At 35.2% G+C, this 19,071-nt stretch overlaps 3 protein-coding genes across 4 annotated transcripts in view; 1 reads left to right on the top strand and 2 right to left on the bottom strand.

Annotated features, from left to right (window-relative positions):
- Positions 1–3,747, top strand: part of LOC108570851 — an 8,233-nt gene extending 4,486 nt beyond the window's left edge. Inside the window, exons 9-17 of the mRNA XM_017932773.1 lie at positions 1–415; positions 494–736; positions 812–1,161; positions 1,283–1,547; positions 1,629–1,855; positions 1,930–2,171; positions 2,302–2,316; positions 2,773–3,277; positions 3,407–3,747. The exon at positions 1–415 is cut by the window's left edge and continues 41 nt beyond it. Coding sequence (XP_017788262.1) covers positions 1–415; positions 494–736; positions 812–1,161; positions 1,283–1,547; positions 1,629–1,855; positions 1,930–2,171; positions 2,302–2,316; positions 2,773–3,277; positions 3,407–3,747 — 2,603 coding nt within the window. The remainder of the gene's footprint in view (positions 416–493; positions 737–811; positions 1,162–1,282; positions 1,548–1,628; positions 1,856–1,929; positions 2,172–2,301; positions 2,317–2,772; positions 3,278–3,406) is intronic.
- A 1,304-nt stretch (positions 3,748–5,051) lies between these two features.
- Positions 5,052–6,818, bottom strand: LOC108570857 (probable asparagine--tRNA ligase, mitochondrial). 2 transcript variants are annotated; one of them, XM_017932778.1, is made up of 4 exons: positions 6,634–6,818; positions 5,947–6,518; positions 5,416–5,866; positions 5,052–5,345 (listed from the first exon to the last, which is right to left on the bottom strand). In XM_017932778.1, exons 1-4 carry the CDS (start codon positions 6,799–6,801, stop codon positions 5,085–5,087), a joined length of 1,452 nt encoding a protein of 483 aa, XP_017788267.1. In that variant the 5' UTR covers positions 6,802–6,818; the 3' UTR covers positions 5,052–5,084. The 2 variants fall into 2 exon arrangements, with proteins under 2 accessions (XP_017788267.1, XP_017788268.1); XM_017932779.1 differs by having other exon boundaries at positions 5,947–6,543; positions 6,634–6,705.
- Positions 6,819–7,292: 474 nt separating this feature from the next.
- Positions 7,293–18,854, bottom strand: LOC108570854 (neurotrimin-like). Its single transcript, XM_017932776.1, has 10 exons — positions 18,711–18,854; positions 15,943–16,044; positions 12,414–12,632; positions 10,445–10,566; positions 10,160–10,301; positions 9,247–9,344; positions 7,970–8,272; positions 7,696–7,888; positions 7,551–7,604; positions 7,293–7,448 (listed from the first exon to the last, which is right to left on the bottom strand). Exons 1-10 carry the CDS (start codon positions 18,748–18,750, stop codon positions 7,306–7,308), a joined length of 1,416 nt encoding a protein of 471 aa, XP_017788265.1. The 5' UTR covers positions 18,751–18,854; the 3' UTR covers positions 7,293–7,305.
- Positions 18,855–19,071: the final 217 nt, after the last annotated feature.

The following is a 19,071-nucleotide window of genomic DNA, read 5'->3' on the forward strand; positions in this document are numbered from 1 at the left end:
TGAACAATGGACCAATAACGAACCTTATATCGAGTTCAAATATATCTTCATTAAGTGCTTCAAGAAATGTATCACCAAGTTCGTCTTCAAAATACGATCTTGAAGAGGGTGATCAGAACTATACTACGACATTGATGAAGAATCCAAATCCTCATAGTCGTGAATTACCACCACCAGATCCAAAATTATTGGATGAAATTGCAAGAGATACAATGAAGTCTATAAATATTGACAGTGTACCACGAGAGATTAGATACTATGGTCAGACTGGAGTAGTTTTCATGAACTGGGATGATCCCAGAGAAATCGGTTTCCAGGATGGTATAAGACGAATTTTGATTGGTGATAAAGATACCATAACTTGCGCGTTTAATGATCAATATAAAGAATTTATGTACGAAGGTGAAGTTCACAGGTACGTATTTAAATGTTTTAAATTCATACTGAATACTTTGTATTTCAAAGTATTACTAAAATTGTTTGATGTTTTTAGAATTAAATTAGGTGCACCTACGAGAGAATTGTACGTAGATGATCGATGGTATGAGTGTTATTTCGGTGGTATGCCTGTCACGGTAGATCTTGGTGGTAAAAAAGTTAGTGTTAAGTTGGAAGGACCTCCGCCCCATGTTAAGATTGGTACTGTAAAGAGAACAGATTTAGTAGTTGCCAAAATTAATCTTATTATTAATGCCAGAAATATGGTTCCCGTATTTTTAGATGCAAAGCCTCAAATGTAAGTTACTTTCATATTATTACAAGCCTCGGAATAACAAGACAATGTTTGAGTATACCACAATAATGTTTACAGATTTGAAATCGAAGGAAAACCTCATACACTTGAATTTATAGATTCTTTACAAACAGTTCTTTTAAATGGGCGACCATTTAAAGTTGAATTCGGAGGATTGCCTAAACCTATTATTGTTAGAGATAAAAAACATTTCATAAGATTTTCGGTATTGCCCAGAGGTGTTCGACCAGGATATGTTAAGATCGCAGGTATGAAAGGTGAAGAACCTATTGAATCACCACCTACTCCTCCTCTATTGACGCAAAAGCCGAAAGTGGATACAACTTCTACACCAACGCAATTCTCTGCCGTTGAACCTGAATCAACGTCACAGGATGGTTCGGATCTTAGGTCTACACCTAAACCGGGTAAATATTATGTTTGCAAAAGTATGCAGTATACACTGTACAATGTGATACTTGATCCTAAATATAGTATATTTTATGTAATATTTCATTAGACTTGTAGCGAAAATTTACTTTGTTTCAGATTTGCAATTAGACATGTTATCTTCCGTTTTACCATCGGCAATGGCACCGTCATCTGGATTGTCATATCAAGCTGAACCAGTGGAAAATCCACCTGCAGCTGCTCCAGCATTATCGTTACCATTAAATATGAACGAATTATTCCAGAGGTTGGTTGAGACCGGTATTGTACCAAACCTTTCTGAGCAAAAGAAGCCAGAAGAGGAAGAAAAGAAAGAACCAGAAATTATTCCTGTTTCGTTTGATAAGCCAGAAACGCTTAAAGTGTAAGTATAATTAGAAGAAAATTTTATATTTCATCGATTATTTTTTGTATTAATTTTTTAATTTAGAAATGTTCGTTGTAGTAAACAACCAGCCATCGCAGCGGCATTGTATAGTGGTATGCAGTGTAGTTCTTGTGGTGCTAGATTTGCACCTGAATTGGCAACTCGATACAGTCATCATTTAGATTGGCATTTTAGACAAAATAGACGAGAAAGAGATTCTGCGAGGAAAGCTCATTCACGACCTTGGTATTATGATGTTAGTGATTGGATACAATTTGAAGAAATTGAAGATTTAGAAGATAGAGGTAAAATATTTACTTTTATCTGTAAGTGTATTTTTCATAGAAAAGAACCTAATTTTTGGGTTTATTTCCTTTAGCACAAAGCTGGTTTGAAACTGAAAAACAAACAGCGGATACGGAAGGTATTACTACGGAAGATTCTCCTCAAGAAGCATTACAACCTAGTGTTCCTACTGGATCTGATGAAGATTCTAGATGTCAAGTGTGCCATGATGCATTTGAACAATTTTATAACGAAGAAAAGGAAGAATGGCATTTAAGGCCTGCAATTAATTTCGAAGGAAAGAATTATCATCCGTTGTGCCTGGATGATTACAAGGTTAGTTTTATTTCTTTTGTTTTTACCTCTTTCTATTTTATGTTAACATTTCGTCATATTTTCGATCAATTAAATATCGATGTAAGTTTATTAATAAATTTTCCATTTGTTGCATTCTTACAAAAAATAGGAAAAGAGTCTTGTGGTATGTGCTTCTTAATAATTCATATTTGTATATTGCACTTGCAGAAAGTTTCTTCACTTATAGATATAGTGGAAGTAATTAGGCACTGAAAGACGTAATGTAAAAACTGTAATAAATCTTTTGTTCCATTTATTCTTTTAATTTTTTAGAATATTTTTATAATAATATATAAAGCGATGATGGTAAATGTGCACTATTATAAATTATTTACATGTGTTAAATTACATTTGAATTTTTAATCAGTATATTATTTAGTCAGATAAGCAATTTAAAAAAATTAAATAGAAGTCATTTTATTTGTATTAATACACGTTAGAAGATAAGGCAACAATAAAACTTTTAGTTGTCTAAAATTTTATTGCACGTTTATAGTTATCAGTCTTGAATATTTTCATTTTCACTTTTTATAACTTATCAAAATTATAATGCTAATACTGTGCTTTTTTATGCCATTAGAGAGCTTTGGAAAAATCTGCGTTAGCGCTTGAAGAAACAATTGAGGAAATGGAAGACGAAAAGAAGGAGAGCTCCGATGAAACGTTTGTAGAGGAAAATAAGACTGACGAATTAAGTGTGGAAGCATTGAATACTGAATTTGTAACAGTAGAACCATCGGACGAAGTAATGGAAGATAATGTATTGGAGGAAACTCCTGAAATTGACAATAAGGAAGAAGAAAATGTGATTGAAGATAATGTAGATATTGAACAAAGTGAAAAAGTAGAAGAGCAAGAGTTAGAAACCAACAGTAAAGAAGATATTGATACTGAAAGTGTTGAAAAGGAAGAAACGCACACAGCGACTGAAACGGAAGTATCGGAAACGGAAAATGTGGATAAATCTTTTGAAAATATTAAAATTAAGGAAGAACCAATTGACGAACCTGAGGAGCAACTAGAAGAGGAGCACTTCGATTTTAGTAACGTGGAAATTAAGGAAGAACCTGTTGAACCAGAGCCAGGTACGTATTGTAGATTATGTAATTAATATTACTGATATAAATAATACTCTAATTTATTAAAAAACATTTAAATATGTTTTTACCGAGTACTAATTTCTTAAAACGTTTGCAAAACAATTTTACAAGTAGACCCTGAGGAAAGCATAATAACTGAACCTGCATCGGTGGATACAACGTATGCTGCTGTGAAGAGTTCCATAGATGGAAATGTTGAATTGGATTCTACACCTGCGTCGATTCCGGCAGCGCCATCTCGAATTAAAATTAATATTACGAAACCTTTGTGTATTAATAAAGAACCAGAAGAATCAAAGGAAAAGGAAAAATCTATAGTTGAGACACCTATTGAAGAAGTAATAGAACCTTTGGTGCCTGCTTCTGTCAAACCTGCTTTACAAGGTAGAAAACTTTCAAATTTACCTCCTGTGGAAAGAGGGCAAGAGTTATCAGGACTCTGCTCGATTATGTAAATAATGTATGTAATGTATTTGAAATATGTATGCGTGAGAGTGTGTGATTTGAGTGCATTTGTGTTTAGCGCTACTTAAAATTAAGTATCGATGCATTGTACGTCATATTTGTGCAGCTTATGCGACCTGATGCAATGTAATCACACAATTTTGTCTTTTTTTATAATACGATTCATTTTCTGTATTTTATTTTTCTATTTTTGCATTTCACATGCCAGTTTTTTATCTAAGTATTTCTATCTTTGATCTGTCGATGTGGTAAGAAAATTTGATCATACCTATCTACTATCAAACATCACGTCGTATAAGTTAAAAGATATGTGTTATAAAGTATGAGTGTGTAAGAGTATGCGTGTATTTAGTTTTTAAATTTTAATTAAGGCGAAAAGAGAACAAGAACTGTACATATTTAATGTAATCGAAACAGTTTAACTAGAGCGAGATATGGTATAGTAGCATTCCCAACAATATTGAGTGCAATCGCATTTCGTGACTGAAGAATGTCAGAAATGTAATATTGATATGCACACAGGACTAACTGAGAATTTCATACCGTTTGTACTTTGTAAAAACATTCGAAAGGTATTCGATACATTGTTTTCTAGAAGCATCGTCCCCCTTTGATTTTACAAAGCACGAAAATGAGGTCCCGCAAGAGATGCTGAAAGATTACCCAATTCAGTTAGGTGTACAAATTGTGTGATATAAAATTGTTGATTATAATGTATATAATACCAACATAAAAATAATCCCGACGATATTGGGTAAGGAAGAAAAAAACAGTTACTACTAGAGAAGGATTATTTTGTTGTATAAAAAAAATCTTGTTAATTATTCGGGGTCTGACTTCCTTTGGTTGCTTATTTATGATCCTAAATTTACCTTTCTAAAATATCCCTTACGATAATCGCCATTGCTGAAAAACTTTAGAAGTTTAAATTTTTAACTATAAAAACATTTGAATAAATAAAAAGGTATTAATAAGAAAAGTTACTCTTTAGTTGAGATTTGTCTCGATATTTAATAAAACTTATTTTTAGAAAAAAATGTATTGAAGTTATTGTTTACTTCTTGTCCTTAATATAAAATTTTGTAGTACTGAATGTTGAGAGTATAATAAATAAATTGAATAAAGTGTTCTTTTTCCTGAATATTACCAAAAAAATTTCCCTTAATATAATTTTCATAAAAAAAAAAATGTTTTAAAACGTACATTGATCGTTTTGTTTAAATATTCTTTTGCTCTTTCCTTAAAGAAAATTTTATTCTTCAATAATTTCAGTGAATATAAATTATTTGGGGTACATTCATATATACAATAGTTATAAAATGTTTATTCATAAACTACAATTATGTGGCCATCTTGGAAAGGGGAGAGTATCTTTAATATTTGGTATATCAAAAAGACATTGTAAAAATCTTTCAAACCCCATTCCAAACCCTCCTGTTGGAACATTACCATATTTCCGAAGTTCTAAATACCAAGAAAGATCAGATGTTGAAGGCAATTTTAATTTTAATTGTTCATAATCATCTTCACGTATACCTCCTCCTACCAATTCACCTACAGTAGGTACTAACAAATCCATTGCAGCAACCTTTAAAGAAAAGGAACATATGTACCCTAATAGTGTCCACATTTATCAAATTTACAACCACTATGCTTACCTTTGAAGCATCATCTTTACATTCTTTCATATAAAAAGGTTTGCTTTCTTTTGGCCAATTTATAATAAATACAGGAATATTATTATTGTGCTCAACTAAAAATAATTCATGCTCTTTAGCCAAGTTTGATCCAAAATTGGGGACAGGTTTCTTCAAGTTATTTGCATTATTTTGTAAAATATTAAAGGCTTCATCATATGTTATACGTGCAAATTTTTCATCTACCCATTGTACTTGCAGACCACCCAGTGCATCTACATCAGAAGTAGCCTTTTCAATCATATCGTTAATTACATTCTTTATCATTAATTCAACTTCATCCATAAGAACATCAATATTATCAACAAATGCTAACTCAGCTTCTAACATATGAAATTCAGATAAATGTAATCTTGATTTACAATTTTCAGCTCTGAATATTGGCCCAAAGGTATATACTCTTGTAAGTGCCCTGAAATATTTTATACATATCTTAACATTTTAATCTCTTCTTGGTTAATTATTGAATATAAAATTTGGTAGCCTATTTACCTTGCAATAGTTTCTAAATGTAATTGACCAGAAACTGTTAAGAAAGTCTTAGTATTAAAATATGCTTCTTCCTCAGAAACATCTGTTCTTTTCATTTCTTTCATCATACTTTCAGATTGTGGTTTCACTAAGAATAATTCACCAGCACCTTCACAATCATTTGAAGTTAAAATTGGTGTATGTACATTTATAAAATCTCTACTTCTTAAATAATTTTCAATAGCTGCAGATGCTCTATCACGGAGCCTTAACAAACACCCAAACTTTCTAGTCCTGGGTCTTAAATGTAAATACTGTCTAGTATATTCCTCAGAATAATGTTTTCTTGGAGCAAAAGGATATCCATCCAGAACGTCACATGAACCAATTATAGTTATATTGCTTGCAAGTAATTCAACTTGATTTCCTGAAGCTGCACCTAATTTCCCTTCTACTACAATACTACTTCCGAAACTTAATTTGTCTGGTTTGAGAGATCTGGGTACAACAATTTGCAACACTTTAGGAGTTGATCCATCCATAATATCGACAAAAACATTTTGTTTCAGCTTTCTGAGACCATGAACCCAACCCTGAATTATTACACTATTTCAACCACTATTTTGAAAAGTTAAAGTAACACGTATAAAATATTTATTACATTATACTGGATATTAAAATATTAAGAAATGACAGAATACGGCTAACCTGCACTTTTACATGCGTTCCCACTTCGGCTTTGTCATTATCATTACATATTTGATTTAACCTAGTATGAGCATAACACTTTGGGAAACTAAAATTAGCAAATAATAAGCTTCTGTTGAATTTTAAATACGTTCTAAATAACATTGCAGCTCTGTTTTTGCAGAACATGAACAATTACACCAAAACTCTACAGTTACTTTCTAAAATCTATATTACCAACTGTGGCAATCTTCGTGCATTGTAACGATGTTTCTTATACTCCCCACTAGAGAATGATAAGTAATAACCGGTTCCGCATTGTTTGATAGGCACCGAATTTTTCAAAAAATAAATAAACGGTTACGAAATGTTTTAAAAAATTTTTGTCTCCTACATTTGTGAGAAAAACGTCTCTTTGTAATTAAAATATATTTCAGAGCGTTCAAAGTATCAGGGAGTAAAAAAATGAAATGTAAAAATATAGCCGTGTTGAGTAGTTTTGAAATACAATAATTCAACATCATAGTGAGTGGATCTAAATTTATTTACAATCTTAAAGCTTAACCATTTTAATCTTATGAAATTTTATCCTAATATAGGACACAAATTCTTCTTCCTTCCTTGCCTATGTAACCTAATTATCTCGTAAAACTAATTGAATTCGTTGAAACAACAGTATTTAATACAAATATCTCACATCTTACGAAAATCCATATTGAAAATATATAACATAAATATCATCGCTACGGTTGTCGTTACTTTTGCTCGGTTGGAAAAGGATCCGCTTCTTTCGGTATCCAAAGGAGAATGTTGCGACATCGACGCGAGTTGCTCCGCTACGAATAAAATCACATTCAACGTGTGTAATACAATTTCGTCGGAGTATCGTTATTGCAACTGTCCGAAACGACAGGACCGAAGATTAAATAACAAGTTACCTGGCACGATTTTATCCTCTTGTATCGCGTTCGTTATATAGTTATCCTTGTCCGCTGAAACAGATTATGTAGGTCATGAAAACGTGAAAAACTGAATGGTGCCGTTTTCAAGAGAAAGACGCGGTCACTTGTCTTTATTACTTACGAGCACCTTCCGTGGCAAATCGTATTATTTCCGACGGCTTGCTCCAGCCGTAACGATTTTTCGACAAAACGAGCGCCTCGTAATGCGTTGCCTCTTCCAAGCCCGTCAATTTGAACGAGTACGTGTGTATAAAACTATTTCCATCGCTGCCACTAGGTATATACAATTTAAGCCATTGACCGGGAACACCATTCTAAAGATTCAAAAATTCACGATGTACATATTTAAGGTTAGTTTCATTGTAACTGGATCTTAATTGATATCAGAATCTTACCATATATTTACGAAATCTGAATTCGTATTGAACAATAGGATTATAACTGTAGACCTCCCAGACGAAATTGTACGAGGTCTTGGATAGACTATGCGAGGTCTTCTTAAAGACGGCCGGATTCGCGATACCCGATAATTCGACCGCCGCCTCGGTGATTCCTAAGGAATTAGAAGCCCTACACAAGTAGAAACCGTAATCCGTCGTCCTGACGTTCCTTATCACTAAACTGTGATCGCTGCCTGCGTTGTGCTTTACTATCCTCGACGAATATTTCACGCTTTTGTTGTTGAAATACCATTCCACCTGTGGACAACGATTTACTCGTACGATTTACAAAGGAAAAGGAAATAAAGAGGAAGAAGAACAACTTAATAATGCATCTCGTTTATGATTTCAGTGCTAAAGCACCGGTTAAAGTGGATTGATCGAGTGTACTATTGACTTAACCGAGAAAACCGCTCGTCAGAATGCGCTACGACACTCGGAACTTTTCTCGATCTTTGGAGAAGTTCAGAGAAACGCCGCGTCAGCGGCCAGTTTAACCCTAGTAGCTACTTTTTGCAGAAGCAGAAGTATCGCGAGTCACGTTTCCCGCCAATCAATTCATCACGTGTTACTGCCTCGAAGGGATAGATTGAGAGAAATTGCTTCGCAGGCAGAGCTAAGCGAGACTTTACGTATTCGTCTCAACATTAAAGCATCTCTCTGCAAACTGCTTTACTTTCGATACTATCCCTTAAATGCATCGAGAAAAAGATTTATTAACCTCCTGTCTTGTAACAAGTCACACTCGTAATATAGGTTATAATCAAAATACGACAAAAGAAGAATTATATTTCTAACCAATTAGCATTTTAGTTCTAAATTTAACTTCAATTTAAATTTAACAATTACAAAATACAAATTGTATATAATATTTTCACTTTGTTCATATTTAACACTGTGTCAAAACAACGGATACGTAGCATACGTACAAAGAACATACGCAACAATTAAAAAATCGTAAGGTTAGGTTAAGTTCGCGTTCGGTATTATAAGGGCTTAAGAAGTACGTTGGAAATAAAGATGCAATACCAAGATGATCAACGATGTCGAATGAAAACGAATCGAAAAACGGCACTGTTGTTTCAGGAAGTAATTAAAAGTTCTAGAACGAAGATATTCGATATTTGAAACATTGAAAACGGGTTTGACTCCGAGCTCTGTCCATTGTTCATCGAACTGTTAATTACTGGCGTAACAATTATATGGTTGGTAATCTTGCGAAATTGTCTCACCGTTGCCTCCGGCCAGGCAGTCACTCCGCAATGCAGCTGTACTCGTATTCCAGGTGGTGCGTGCATCCAGGTCTTCGTCATCTCGATCCTGGGCTTGTCTACGTCATGTTGAATCGTCGATCAATCGAGAGCCGCAAGATTGATGCGTGAAAGAGGGAAAGAAAATTGATTATACGATATTAGAAATGGCATCGGTCATTGTAAGGAAGAAAGGAAAGGCGAAGGAAAAAAAAAAAGAAAGAAGAAATCGCAGAGAAATAAATGCCTCGGTTGGAATTTAATTTGATCCTCGTTCTATCCATTATTCTCTGTGACAAATTCTCGGAATACAAGACGATCGTTGACCTTCTCGAAATGGTTCATCGTCATCGGTACTCTTACATCAGCCACGCTTTTAATTACTCTCTTTATGTCAATTATCAAACCGTTTAACACGATGAATTATTTAATTACAGGTTGAACGTACATACATGTGAAAAGAAAAATTTCTACACATCTTCGAGTTACCTCGTTTTTTCTTTTATCGAATTTAACATGTGTAAATACAATGGAGAAGAAGGAAACGGGATTCTCTGTGATTTCCAATTGAAATTACGATCGTTTCCGTGGAACGATTATCGCGTACAAACGATTTGACGCATTCGAGCGTTGCGTGGCCACAATTAGATCGTGCGGACGTTCGATTGGAATGCTAAAGAGAGGAATGCAATTTCCTAATTTAATTACGACCATTTAAGAGCGCGCATACAGGACGATGTACGGCCGCTACTTTCTCGTGCATACGAGTAAAGTCGATTAATTTCAACGTGGGTGGACCACGAAGAATTCGCGACGCATCCGAGCAATTACGATAAAATATAGTCTGTACGTACGATGTCGTGTATGAATTAATTGGTAACAAATTGGTACCTACATCTGACGTACAAATCTATGGTTGCGGTTGCAGGTTCGCCGACGTCGTTGTTTGCTACGCACGTATAACGTCCAGAGTCGTTTGGATTTCCAGCGTGAAATCGTAGACGTGATCTATCATACAAAAATGGTATTTCCCCGTCCTGTCAATAGATAAATATTGTCACTGTTTTCATGTTCGATATTCACGCGAAGCTTATGTCAGCTGAACACATGCGTGACACTTTGCCCGTTCAATTATTTTTTTTCTTTTCCCCCTGTGATTGAGAGGGGTGTAGTAGTTTACCTTGTTCCTCCACGATACGATAGGGACTGGAACACCTTTTGCTACGCAACTCATGTCCACTTCTTCTCCAAGGTTCACCTCGAGTTTACCGGTTTCCGGTACCGGACGGACACTAGGTGGATCTATGAATAAAACATTTTATTTTTAGCGATTGATTTGATAATGCAAATTGTTGGCAAGGATGTATGGAACGTTGTGGAAATTGTTTTTAATGAAAATATTTAACTTCTGTGGAGCTCGTAGGTTTTTGCAAAATCGGGTTATAGAGTTTTAATAATTTGGACTTTTTTGTATGTAACATAAATTCATTTAGAAATTGACAAACTTCTTTAAGACCATGTGTCACTTAAGACTATTTTGTAGTTTACACGCACTGCACGACTGCAATACTTTTGTACACCAATGGAACTTATCCCGTTAATTTAATAAATATATTAATAATTTTGCAACGACGGTTTAAGGTTTGCATCACGTTCAATAAGTGTCTTAATCCTTCTGAACGGTAGTGTACATCTGAAATGTTTAGCTGTCTTTCGAATTGGACACTGTAATTCAATGCCACGAACATTCCCAACAGGACGTCCGATAATATTAATTAGACCCGAATGAATCGTAGTAACCCAAGCTTGCACGAATTACACGTATCTACTAGTGTGTGTGTGTGTGTGTGGGAATCGTTGGAAGGAGTGAGAGAGAGAGAGATGAGATCGCTCGTTTTCAATCTCTCGGGACGTGAAAAAACCGCAAAATTCGATTCCAACGAGAAGAGACGTTCGAAGGAGGTGGAGGTGGGTCGGTTCCTTTTTCTTATTTTTGCACAGGCCGCGCGCCCGCTGCGCCTCCGCGAAATAGAACCGAAATCCTCGCGGCTGGAGAAACTCCGTGGAGGATTTCGCGGCGGAGGAAACTTTCCTGAATTTGTTTGCGGAACGTCGTAGAGTGGTTGAAGGTATCTCCCGGGTCATCCATAATTTCACACCGACGACGATACGCGATAGAATCGATACTTGTGTTTAACTTCTCTACGAAACACGTTCCCTCCCTCCGAATCTCTCCCTTTCTCCACCTTTCGCCATTTACTGCCCGCTTTTAAATTATCAATTCAAATTAATTGGCGTCGTTTCTTCGGTGGAACCAATTAGCGGTGGACACCGAAGGAAAATTATTCAACAGTTTCGAACGTCTCCATTAAATGTTCCTTCTTTTTGAGAAAGTTTCCAACAATACGGTGAAACGAGACGATGTACAACGTTTCTGCTGGTCGGAAGTGTTGGGATACTCGTTCTGTTCGTGTAGAAAGTATTATAACTTAGCAGGTTTCCGTAGATTTCAAGAAATTTTAATAGATATTAGTAGAACAGAGTAGATTTTGGTAGATTTCAGCAGAGTTCAGTAGAATTCCCTAGATTTCAAAAGATTTCAATAGATACTAGTAGAATACAGTAGACTTCAATAGAGTTCAGCAAATTTCAGTAGATTTTGGTAGACTTTAGCAGAGTTCAGTAGATTGCCCTAGATTTCAGTATGCTGCACATTCAGTAACTGTCTCTTTTTTTCAGCAGAGTTTAAAAAATTTCGATAGATCTCAAAAGATTTCCATAGTACAATGCTAGTAGAATACAGTAGATTTTGGTAGATTTCAGCGAAGTTCAGTAGATTTCCCTAAGTTTCAAAAGATTTCCATAGCAGAATACCAGTAGAATACAGTAGGTTTCAGTAAAACTCGACAAATTTCAGTAGATTATAGTAGATTTTGGTAGACTTCAGCAGAGTTCAGTACATTGCCCTAGATCCCAGTATGCCTCACATTCGGTAAGTGTCCTAATACTTACGAACAGAAAGTGTATACGGATAAGAAGAAATCTCTGCTAGATAGAGGGAGCACCATTTCATTTCGATACTGATATATGTACATACATATACATATACATATATACACAGCCACAAATATATACATATATATACTCACACATCACTTCGATTTCATGTACTTGCGTCGCATGTCCCCAGGGAGCCGGTCGAGATGCCTGGCACACATATTCCCCGGTATCGTTTCGTTTCACATGGGAAACCTCCAGGCTTCTGTTTGAGTACATTCTAACTCTTTCGGGTGGTACGTGTTGCGGTTCACCACTGTCAGCCAAAAGGATACCGTCTCTCCACCATCTCACCCTGGTCTGCACGTTATCTAGGCACACACCGACACACACAAACGTTTCAATCCGCTGAAAATTCGATCTGAAAGTTACACTTTAACTTCATCGACAAGTCTGTTTGTAACCATTCGCGGAATAAACTTGATAACTCCGTTTCTATAATATTCAATCGTCTAGAAAATGTAGATACACCTCCACAAATACAGTACAATGTATACAGGATGTTAATTTTCAGTTGAGAAAATAATGCGATCTTCTCGTTTTGTCATTTTTACGTTCTTCGAAATGAAACTCGTTTTTCCGTCTTTAAGGTCACTGTACGGTTATGGTTTTTGGTTGAAGATTTAAGGCTTTCACGGCTTGGAGCGTTATTATTATCGAGGCTTTCGGGTGTAAGCCGTGTCCTTGTGGAAAAAGTATTCCGACGTTTCGTAAGCATTGTAATTCACTTGATCTGGGTTCGTGAAAGACACTGATAATTATTCCGACGAAACGTTGGAATACTTTTTCCATAAGGACACGGCTTACACTCGTAAAGCCTCGATAATTATTATGGTACTTAGGTCGTTGAACTCGTCTCGACGCCGTTTTACAAAATTGCGTTATAAAAAATGGAGGTTAATACGCAAAAAATGATCTTGAAAAAACAGTTAAATTTATTGTCACCACAAGATGTACGCGTTGAAACCATTTAAATCCTATTTAGTCATTTTTTCTTACCTTTAACCCGTCACCTGTGTTTCCCTTTGAAACAGAAATTCAATCTCTCCAGTGTATAATTAAAAATCAGTAAGAATTGTAAGTAATTACTTTCTTTTACACAGTCAACCCTATAATACAATGAAAAATGAATAATTCCTCGATAAATAAATTATTGTGCTCCAAGTATTGGCTAACCAACGACGAGTTAAGTCCTCTTACAAAGCTAAAACCTTAATAGTAACTGGAAATAATAAAGATGCTCGGTTTAAAATTAACACTCTGTACAATTTCGTGAAATTTATACGGATAAGTAGCCGAACAGCGAAGCAAGTGTCTTTTCTCTGACCTAATTTACTGTTAATCCTAGCTGGGGATAGGATATATCGAGGGTATAGTTAAGACAACGCTGGTGGTTAGAGGAGAATCTGAGAAGGGGTGAAATAAGGTTTAATCTGAAACAAGTCCTTAATTCGTGGCGATCTTAGCGATCGTCGATCGTCTTAAGGTACCGTGACCTCTTGTCAAAGTAGCGACAAGCTAAAGCGAATGGCCGACAGGCAATCCAGTTTAGCGAAACCACCGATGACAGCTCGATCGATTGTACGACAAATTGTTTGCGTTCTATACCTGGTACACGAGTGTCGCGGGTGGACGCGATGCTGCTTAGGGAAATTAGCATCGATCGATGGACCGAAATTGCCACGTTGTGTCCCCGTTTTACTCGATCGTGGTAATATTAAACGAATTAATCGTATCCTAGATGGTTTGATGTTTTATTTTGGAAGACTATGGGAGATGGGTTTTGTAAGGTTTTGAAATGTAGAAAGTTTGAGGTTTCAAGTTTGTGGCTCTGCAGTGGGTAAGATGAAACGCGTTGACACGGAGAAGTCTCGGTTTGTCGGTGGAATAGAGAGTGGTAGAGACTTTAGGCGAAGTCGAGTGCTTTGCAAGTGTACAAATTTGGAATTTCGAATATCGGAAAGTTTGAAAATTTGAATATTTGAAAGTTCCAAATATTAATATTTGAAAATTTGGAAATTTAGATATTCGAAGATTTGAAAATATGGAAATTTAAGTATTTGGAGGTTTGAAAATTTGGAAATTTATGTATTTGGAGGTTTGAAAATTTTGAAATTTAAGTATTTGGAGATTTGAAAGTTTGGAAATTTAAGTATTTGGAGATTTGAAAATATGGAAATTTAAGTATTTGGAGATTTGAAAATATGGAAATTTAGATATTTGGAGATTTGAAAATATGGAAATTTAGATATTTGGAGATTTGAAAATATGGAAATTTAGATATTTGGAGATTTGAAAATATGGAAATTTAGATATTTGGAGATTTGAAAATATGGAAATTTAGATATTTGGAGATTTGAAAATATGGAAATTTAGATATTTGGAGATTTGAAAATATGGAAATTTAGATATTTGGAGATTTGAAAATATGGAAATTTAGATATTTGGAGATTTGAAAATATGGAAATTTAGATATTTGGAGATTTGAAAATATGGAAATTTAGATATTTGGAGATTTGAAAATATGGAAATTTAGATATTTGGAGATTTGAAAATATGGAAATTTAGATATTTGGAGATTTGAAAATATGGAAATTTAGATATTTGGAGATTTGAAAATATGGAAATTTAGATATTTGGAGATTTGAAAATATGGAAATTTAGATATTTGGAGATTTGAAAATATGGAAATTTAGATATTTGGAGATTTGAAAATATGGAAATTTAGATATTTGGAGATTTGAAAATTTTGAAATTTAAGTATTTGGAGATTTGGAAATATGGAAATTTAAGTATTTGGAGATTTGAAAATATGGAAATTTAAATATTTGGAAATTTGGAAATATGGAAATTTAAGTATTTGGAGATTTGAAAGTTTGGAAATTTAAGTATTTGAAGATTAGAAAATATGGAAATTTAAGTATTTGGAGATTTGAAAATTTGGAAATTTAAATATTTGGAGATTTGAAAATTTGGAAATTTAAATATTTGGAGATTTGAAAATATGGAAATTTAGATATTTGGAGATTAGAAAATATGGAAATTTAGATATTTGGAGATTAGAAAATATGGAAATTTAAGTATTTGGAGATTTGAAAATTTGGAAATTTAAATATTTGGAGATCAATTTAAATACATATTTGAAAATTTGAATATTTGAAGATTTAAAGGCGAACCACTAATACGCAAGTCTCTTTTCCTCAACGAAACCGAGAGTCCATTGCTACACACTTCCCCTAAAGCCGGAATCCTTACAATTTCATTCATTACCCTTTCCACAAATCCAAAACGAAGCAACAAACATAATTTCCTCCCTCATAAAACGACACTCCATCACGATATCAACCTAACGTCTCTAAAGTAACACCATTACTACTGTTTACACAACGCAACAGTTGATATTTATTTCTAACAGTTCCACTGAAAGAATTAAGTTTTCTGTGACCCTTTCAAGTCACCACTTTTCCTTTCCTCGATCGTTTAACCCGCTCGACTTTTCCTGCTCGTTAATAAGAGGACAATCGATTGTACCAAGGGGTTGTTTTCTCTCTGCAAACCTTCTGCAGCTTTTACGACGGCTGAAAAGCATTTAAAGGTGGAAGGTTTACGGAAGCGACTTACCGAGATCCTCCACGTAACACGGAAGCAACACCGTGTCGTTTTCGAAGGTCTTCACCGTTGTTGGATAGCTTTTAAAGCCATTGTTCGTCGTCGCTCGACAACCTGTATCAACGAAAATTTACGCGATTAATCATTTTTCACCAACATTTAGATACGCTCTAAAAGAAAAAAAAACAACCATTTATCTAGACAAAAGAGACATTTTTGTCCATTGAAAATCATTTCCATTTTTCCAGCTACCTCTGGTTGCTCGTGACTTCGAAGTTACCATCTAGAAAATTCGCTGTCTGGTTTCCGCGAAAGCGGCAGTTGAACCGTGTTTCCGCGTGGCGGAATGGTGAAAAGTTAAATTCAGATTTCCCATGTATTATGTATGCTGAATTTTCGCGTGTGACGATCAGCCGTCAGGCTAAACCGAAACTTGTTACAATTCACTTCACCATTCGGTCTCGTTTAAATTTCACCGGTGTATCTTTTCATATCAACCTGTTCCTTTTTTTTTTTTTTTTTTTTTTATTAAAAATCTAAAATATGGAAGAACAATAAGGATACAGAAAAAAAGAAAAAAGTAAACAACGGAGAAAGGGAGAAATAGTGGTAGCTTTTGGAGCTGCGATTAAAGAAACGCGACAAACAGGGCGGAAGCAGCTTCGCGACAAATTTACAGCAACCATTGTAAATAACCGTTTCCGCGGCTGTCACATGGCTCGTTTCGCGGGCAAAACGAATATATTTCACGAGGGAGAGAGATGTGATTCTCCCAAACCTGAAGTGAACGTGGGTGAACAATCGGATCGAGACTGAATTAATTTTAATGAATTCAACCGTGGGAAATTGAGAAACTTGGACGAGAATCGAACGGAATCCGGGGCGCTCCGCGTTTAAGCTGCGATCGGTTTTATAGCGTGAAAATGTTATCGTCTGCCCCACCACGGTTCACCGGAGAAAATGAAAGGCGACGAATTCCGTGTGTCTCCATAAAACGTTTCCTGTTTCTTTTTTTCTTCTTTTTTTCTGTTTATTTCTGTAAGATCGATGCGTATGCACGTAGATAAATATACAGGGTGTCCCGTCTAATTCGAGCGTCTTAAATATCTTGCTTATTTTTCACGATAAGAAAAAACGTCGGAGGAGAGCAATATTTGGTTTTTATTGCAATGATAACCTTATAAATTACAACTTATAAAAATATAAGCAATATTGATTAGGTCATTTTTTTTTTTTTGAGATTTCAAGGTTTTTTAAGTGGACTACGTATTTTTGTCATCGTGACACAATAGCTGAGGTAAAAATAAATTCAATTTTTTATAACATTATGAGCTTCGCGTGAAATTGAGTACGAAGATTCGATGCAAATAGTGAAATAATTAACGAAGGAAAATTTATTTTAACCGAGCACTGTGAATTTGGGCGCTCCAATGCTGAGATATCTGATATACTGACGAATGGAAATTTAATACGCTTATTATTTTGGCGCGATATCTTTTGTGAGTATTGTATCAGCTTAATACGCTACAAATGATTATCACCAATGAGTTGAATTTAGATTGGGTTACATAAATAGAATGAAGTGTAAACATAACCTAAAAATCGAAGTTTTTTGCAAATATCTTTGAAACTAAGGCAGAGCGATAGTTATATGTATAGGAAAAAAATACCCAGAATGTTGGCCTTGACAACATATTCCAAAGTCATCGAAATTGGCGAGGTGTTCCTTTTGTTCATTATTCAAATGCAAAGCATTTGTTATACATCTGAATTCGGATTAGAGGGAGCAAATTTGAGTAAAGGATTAAGACTGAAGAATATGTTAATAAATTTACTTAAAGTTGGTCTCTTTAATATGAATTTAATCTGACGAGTAATCAATCCGGATACTTGAGTACTCAAATTCAAGTTTGGATACTCGAGTACTCAGATCTAAGTCCGGATACTCGAGTACCCGCACTCACATCCGGTTTTCGAATTCAAGCTTGGGTTATACCCCCTGTAACGCGGGAAATACAAATCAAGTTCCACCGATGTCGCTTTTTGGGTGAAAATGAATTAACTAAAAATTACAAAATTACAAATTTAGAATTTGTATTCACGTTATATGAGTTCTTACCGTAATAAATACTCCAAGTACTCGGGTATTACCCGGATAGTAAGAGTTCTAATACACATATATGTATACACACGTGCATTCGAGAAAATATCTACGCGCTGTCATGTCACGACTGGGTACATGTGTCAAAGATTTTATCAGGCAGTCGTACGTGTGGTCTCGATTGCCGTGGCTTTCAAATGAAACAACACCGATCGCAGTAGAAAATGAAGAGCTGATTTTTGCCAATAGTATTTCGACGTTTCGACGATCAGTTTACAAAGTGAAACGAACCCTTTCTGTTATCTACCCGCCACAATTTGCCGATTTCTGATTAGTATATAAATCATTTATCGATCAATAAACATAAATTACAGATTAGACAGCGTTCGTAAGTTTTACAAACGGTTACATTTGGACACAGAAATTATGCAAAATATCGCGATACGAATAATTTTCAATTGTCTGAAAGCGGCGGGCAGATAACAGAAAATTTATTATAATTTACGAAAAGTATCGAAATTCGATTAAAATCGATGAAGGTGAATAATGAAGTTGTTGAAAAAAAAAAAAAAAAGGAAGGTTCTATACACCGTGTATATGCGAGGCGTTTGCAAAGAGACGCGACTTATCAGAAAAAGTAAGCACGCGCCTGTCGTAAAATACGTCGTTTTCTGCTCACCTATGATAAAAATGCAAAGCATCCAGACGAAGAACACCATGTTATAAAAACATGTACATACGTTCCACTTTTGCACACGAATTCACGGAATAAACGAAGAAAAGAAAATGAGCGGAGAAAATGACGAGCGTACAGTACATACGCGCGGACTCCTCGACTTTTCACGAGACACTGATCTTCGGCTAAGATTGTGATCGTGTTCCTGCGATCTTAAAGCACGCACACGCGTGCACCCTTGTCGTGCTGCGTAATTATGACCAGTTGCCCATTGTGCGATTCAGGGATGCTCATCGTGTCGCCGCTCGTGGAAAAATTTCTACTGCGACGTTCAAAGAAATTTTGAAGAGTAATTTTCCAATTT

The sequence above is a fragment of the Habropoda laboriosa genome, unplaced genomic scaffold, assembly GCF_001263275.1.
Source record: "Habropoda laboriosa isolate 0110345459 unplaced genomic scaffold, ASM126327v1 scaffold113, whole genome shotgun sequence".
NCBI classification, from domain to species: domain Eukaryota; kingdom Metazoa; phylum Arthropoda; class Insecta; order Hymenoptera; family Apidae; genus Habropoda; species Habropoda laboriosa.

Coding starts and splice junctions, on each gene's coding strand:
- LOC108570857 (XM_017932778.1), bottom strand. CDS start 6,801: ATGTTCTGCAAAAACAGAGCTGCAATGTTATTTAGAACGTATTTAAAA. Junction 6,519..6,633: donor GAACGCATGTAAAAGTGCAG/GTTAGCCGTATT, acceptor GTAATAATTCAG/GGTTGGGTTCATGGTCTCAG. Junction 5,346..5,415: donor GTAAAGATGATGCTTCAAAG/GTAAGCATAGTG, acceptor TTTTCTTTAAAG/GTTGCTGCAATGGATTTGTT.
- LOC108570854 (XM_017932776.1), bottom strand. CDS start 18,750: ATGGTGTTCTTCGTCTGGATGCTTTGCATTTTTATCATAG. Junction 10,302..10,444: donor TCGTATCGTGGAGGAACAAG/GTAAACTACTAC, acceptor ATCTATTGACAG/GACGGGGAAATACCATTTTT. Junction 7,605..7,695: donor ATTTGCCACGGAAGGTGCTC/GTAAGTAATAAA, acceptor AATCTGTTTCAG/CGGACAAGGATAACTATATA.